At 32.4% G+C, this 5,528-nt stretch overlaps 1 protein-coding gene across 3 annotated transcripts in view; it reads right to left on the bottom strand.

The window, feature by feature from the left end:
* Positions 1-331: 331 nt before the first annotated feature.
* Positions 332-5,528, bottom strand: part of LOC108690617 (alanine--glyoxylate aminotransferase 2-like) — a 6,422-nt gene continuing 1,225 nt past the window's right edge. Inside the window, exons 2-9 of one of the 3 annotated variants that reach the window (XM_018198001.1) lie at positions 4,750-4,842; positions 4,355-4,473; positions 3,986-4,220; positions 2,720-2,813; positions 1,883-2,091; positions 1,152-1,377; positions 654-1,052; positions 332-451 (exon numbers count right to left, since the gene is read on the bottom strand). In XM_018198001.1, the coding sequence (XP_018053490.1) occupies positions 341-451; positions 654-1,052; positions 1,152-1,377; positions 1,883-2,091; positions 2,720-2,813; positions 3,986-4,220; positions 4,355-4,473; positions 4,750-4,814 (1,458 nt within the window). In that variant the 5' untranslated portion in view covers positions 4,815-4,842 and the 3' untranslated portion in view covers positions 332-340. The other 2 variants (XM_018198000.1, XM_018198002.1) reach the window with 2 other exon arrangements.

The raw sequence follows: 5,528 nt of genomic DNA, 5'->3' as shown, positions 1-5,528 counted from the left end.
TTCAAATATTTAGGGAATAATTTGTACTAACATATATTAGAAAATTGAATATGTATGTAATTTTATATCAAAATAAATTATTTTGCTATGGAAAGGTTGTAATCAATAAACAATTTCATTTATGTAAAAATGTGTTATTGAATATATTTTATGATATCTTAATGTTATTATCTTATTTTACTAAAATGATGTTAACTTCTATTTATGTATATTTCTGATAAAGTTATATAAAAATATATCATAAAGAGAAATATAATATTAATCTTAAAAATAATAATACTTTTTTTTATATAAAATTGTCTTAAATTCAATATTTGCAATATTTATATAATATACGTTATTAATTAGCGCGAACAAATAATGAATTTCCATTGCTATTCATTGCGGTACTTCTATCGACTCCTATAGACGAGATTGTTGCTTTGATAATAGTTGTAGTAGTTTCCGATTCCTGAAATAATTATATATGTATATGTATAAACTATATTATTTTTTAAAGTTTTCAAGTGTATAAATTTAATAATAAAATTGGAAAAAAATGATTTCCATTTTATATCAATTCTTTTAACTATTAAAAAAAAAATAGTATTTCATTGGTATGTTATTTTGATAAAGATTATAATTGGCGGCATATCTAAGTAAATGCAAATTACCTCGTCAAAATCGATATCAACTTCTTCGAGTACTTTATCGAGAACGGATATGAAATGATTGACATTCTCGAGTGTAAAGACCATTGGCGGCTTCAGTTTCAGAACGTTATCGTCAGGCCCGTCACTGCTGATAAGAATCTTCTTCTCTTTCATTCTGGATACCACATGCTTTGCCTCTGCCGTCGCTGGTATCCTTTTAATTCTATCGCGTACTAATTCGATGCCGACGAACAGCCCAGCGCCACGCACATCACCTATAATCTTCCGTCGCTTTGCCAATTTCTTCAATTCTGCGAGCAGATGATTGCCGACCTTCAAAGCATTCTCCTGAAGACTCTCACGTTCTATGACCTCCATTACCGCGTTTGTTATTGCGCAGGATACAGGATTACCTCCATACTAAAATTACACAGGATATTTTTAGTCACAGAGATAAATATCTTAACAGCAATTTTAAAACGCAAATTTAAAATGCTAATAACATCTTTCTAAACTAACCGTATTGAAGTATTCGATGCCCGTATTATAAAAACTACGCGCAATTTCTGGCGTCGTAACGACGGCCGCAACAGGATGACCGTTGCCCATGGGCTTGCCCAGCGTAACTATGTCCGGGACAACGTCTTCGCCGTACAATTGAAAGGCCCACATGCGAGTGCCGACTCTTCCAAAACCGACTTGAACTTCATCCGCAATACAGATTCCTCCTGCTTCGCGTACGTGCCTATAAGATCAATTTATTCCATTGTATTCTTTTTTCTATATCGCCATTTTTCAGTAAATAACAATCAAAAGTAATATAACATCAGTGTTATAATTTTATACTCATTAATATAAACGTAATCACAAAGCAAAAGATAGCCCTATTTATATTTTATACAATAACTTTGTTAATAATTAATATTTGAATGGAAAATTTAACGATTACATTTGTCAAAATATTCCTCAATTCTAGATTTGGAATTACGAAATATTTATTACAAAAGACATTATAAAAATGTGACGTCACTGCATAATCAAAGAAGAAGTAATGAGGCCTCCAAAAACAAAGAACTAAGTTTAAAAACTTAGCTTTATCTAAAAAACACACAGTATTTAGTCACAAAAGTATAAAAAATTAAATATTGAATATTAAATTAAAAATTAAATATCCTGTACTTATTTTAGTATTATGGTTGCTTTGCGTAACGCGAGTCTACATATAAATAATAAAATGGTCTCCTATATACCTGTATACACTCTGAAAATAATTCGGTGGCGGCAGAATTTGTCCACCGACCGACATGAGACTTTCCGCGATGTAAGCGCAAACTCCACGTCCTTGAGCCTTGATATCTTTGCAAATTTGCTTTACATCCTCGGCATATTTAACACCAAGATCCTTGTCGATATAATCGATGGTGCGATATTTTCCACGGTACACGTCCGGGCAAGGAGCCTAACAGAAAAAGCAGCGATGTATAAAATACTTAGAGTTACTCATAACGCCATTTCTGTTTCTTATTTTTTTAACGTTGTTACTTTTTTCTGTTTGTACCAGTAACTTTTATAAATGTTTCCAGCGCTGTGAAATATATCGTGTTTCGTTCAATAATATCAACGATATAAATATAGAGGCCCATATTCAGAATGCGCTTACAATGATGTTAGCGCAGTAATATATTGGATTGTCCGGAAAGTTAGTATCGATTAACTTATATAATTTAATAAATGTATACTAAAATTTAAATTTTCTGCGTTTCAATTTTCCTTCAACATCGGCACGAACTTTCCGGACAATCCAATACTATAATTTACGCATTCTATAGAATTTTAGAGATAAAAAAGCGCGCTCTGAATATGGGCTATAATAAATATAATAGAAATTATCTCTTCATACCAAAAAATAAATTACATTTATTTTAACGGTAAATAATTTAACTTGAAGATATGGCTGCAGATGACATGGTCATGGTAGTTAATGTACATCAAATTAACAAATTTGCACACATGACATCCATAATTATTCATAAGAATGTAGATCAATTGATCAATGATTTTATTGAAAAAGTATTTAAAATATTTACCACATGCACCCAATCCCTCTTGCCGGTACCATTAGGTTTATTGAATTTGTACGGCGAGATATCTATTGTCGTGGTCAAATGTCCGTGATAAGCACTAAAAGCAAAGAGATAAACGTAAATAGAAACTTCTACTCTGGTTGAAGTTACGTTCATCAAAATTTAAATTCCTGCAAGGCTACAATAGTAGCTTTCTAAGAATTATTGAGTATTATTTTATTAACTAAAAGCAGTTCCTGAAAATGTAACTCTTTTTAGCTTTTCCCTATTGTTGTCGAAGACTCTCAATGACCCCACCGTGTGGCTACGATAGTCGCACGTGTCCGTGTAGTCGCCAAGGGCTTCTCATTCATAAACTCGAGCAAAAACGTGAAATAATTATTAATTCGTGTGGTCTCGAGCTGCCCTGAGCTATCAACGTTGATAGAAAGACAAAGCGTAAAGTCCATAGCGCAGCTGTTTTAATAATTGGAGCACAAGCGTATTATCGTTATCTCGTTTTCTATATACTACATAACGTATTGGTAACAAGTACATTATTATCTCACAAATACATTATTATCTCTCTTTTTACACAACTTTATGTATTTTTAGAATTGGCACTCGACTTTGACGCTTGATGTGCTAGATGTGACTTCGCTTTGCCTTTACATTTTACATTTACTTTATGTTTACATTTTCATTTGAACCATTGTCTAGCGTTTGTCCCTTTCTTTCTCTCTCTCTCGGATAAGTCCAGTCCAATATTCAGCGACATCGTCCTCACCGATAGAAGGAGAAAACAAATATGAATTGTATTTCATACGTATTGGGACGATACGTCGGTCATAAGACTTACGCCACCTAAAAACAGCGACAAGATCTTTATGGCGGCAAATTCTATTTCCGCCGCGATGAAAAGAATCGGATGTCCATATCCGGATCTGTTTGACATGCTCGATCTGGATGGCCCAAAATAGCCGACTCATACATCTTTGTCGATTTAGAACGGTAAGAAGCTGCAAAAAAACAAATCGATTTCATTAGTTCGGCACTGAATTTTCTCATCGTGTTTGTTCGCATCCTGAAATATCCAACATATTTGAGACAGATAACACATTGCTTACGTCGAGAAGATCCGAGTAGGAACGGAACATGAAAGTTCATTCCATATTCATCTCATTAACCGACGGAACTATCGTGACGTTGCGCGTGAAATTCAATAATAGAATGTTATAGAAATGTCGCATACAGAGGATTAATTTTGACAGTTTAGACGGAGAAACTTACTGGTCCAATGTAATAACATCCTTGTTCTTCGTGTGAGTCTGAGCGAGACGAAGAGCAAGATCGTTAGCTTCGCTCCCGGAATTCACCAGGAAGCAAATAGACAGCGGTTCCGGTAGAAGTGACGCCAGTCGACTTGCGCATAGTACCAAATTATCATGAAGAAAACGATTGTTCGTGGATAACAAAGCCATCTGTTCCTGTCCGGCTCGCACGACATCCGGATGGCAATGGCCAACTATAAGAGAGTTAAGTCATGATGATTGAAAGTTATGTATGTTTCGTAAAAAGAATCTGCGATTATGCTCATCAAAACCAATGAAGCTTAATAATGACAAATTACCTCATTTTTAAAAATTAAGAGATACGTACCATGCGCAACGTTATTTATGCAGTCCAAATATTGATTACCCTTTTCATCGTACATGTATTGTCCTTCAGCCCTCACAATTTTTAATGGATTCGACTTGTAAAATAACTTGCATGATTGTCTAGAAATAAAATAAACCGTCACGGTAGACATTTCTATCTATATATTTTTTAATAAACACCAACTAAAAATAACGTAATCAATATTATAATTTCACACTATAACAATATAATTGTTATGTAACACATGTGATATATTATATTATTGAGTGTGAAATTAACATTGATTATTTATTATGTTATTTTTGATTGGTGTTTACTAAATTGCATATTGTTTAAAATGCGTTAGGATAAAAAACGATTAGATTTCACATTTTATTTATAAGCGTTATAATTACCCGATATATCGATCACGAAGTCTTATAGTGTCGGATTTTGGCATCTGCTCTAAAGATTCCGCCATAATAAAGCCTTTGGTAGAACTTTCTACACTGACAATAAAAAAATAGCTATAGAGAAAACTTAGTTGTTTATCATGAGCGATTTCCAGCAAGGACACAATGTAATAGCGAATATTATTTCATTCATTCTTGTTTAACGATAGCAAACAACAAAAATATTATTTACTGCAATGTGTTATATATATTGTGTCCTTGCTAGAAACGCTTCCATCAACCCAATATCAGCAAGATATTGGGTTAATTATATTTTTAACTAACAAGTTAAATTAATGTCTCTTTCTTTACAAAATTTACTTACAAAGTTAAATTAAAAGTTGCATAAACAAAAAATTAATTTATTGTTAGTTAAAAATTACATTAAAATTAAATTAATTTAAATTAAATTAAAAGTTAATTTTATAAAATACGATTCATATTAAATTATTAACATAACGTTTTTACTAGAAAAAAATTCATCCCAAAATTGTTAAATTTGTTTGTTAAAAATAACAGTAAAAATAGGGTGTTTTATATCGTAGTTTAATTAATAAATGTTTTTGCGCGCGTTTAAATGATAAGCATCCGAGCAGTAATTTTCGATGGCCGAAGTGCACGTGATTACTACGTGCAAGTAGTATTTCCGTACGCGCTTGACCTCGCATTTCGTGCGCTCATAAAAAAGAATAAACTTCGGAGAAAACAGTACATTATATAATTATTAGTTAATGTTTATATAT

The sequence above is a fragment of the Atta colombica genome, unplaced genomic scaffold (assembly GCF_001594045.1).
Source record: "Atta colombica isolate Treedump-2 unplaced genomic scaffold, Acol1.0 scaffold337, whole genome shotgun sequence".
Lineage (NCBI taxonomy): Eukaryota > Metazoa > Arthropoda > Insecta > Hymenoptera > Formicidae > Atta > Atta colombica.
The sequence above is the reverse complement of the archived record's forward strand: the minus strand, read 5'-3'. Positions and strand labels throughout refer to the sequence as shown.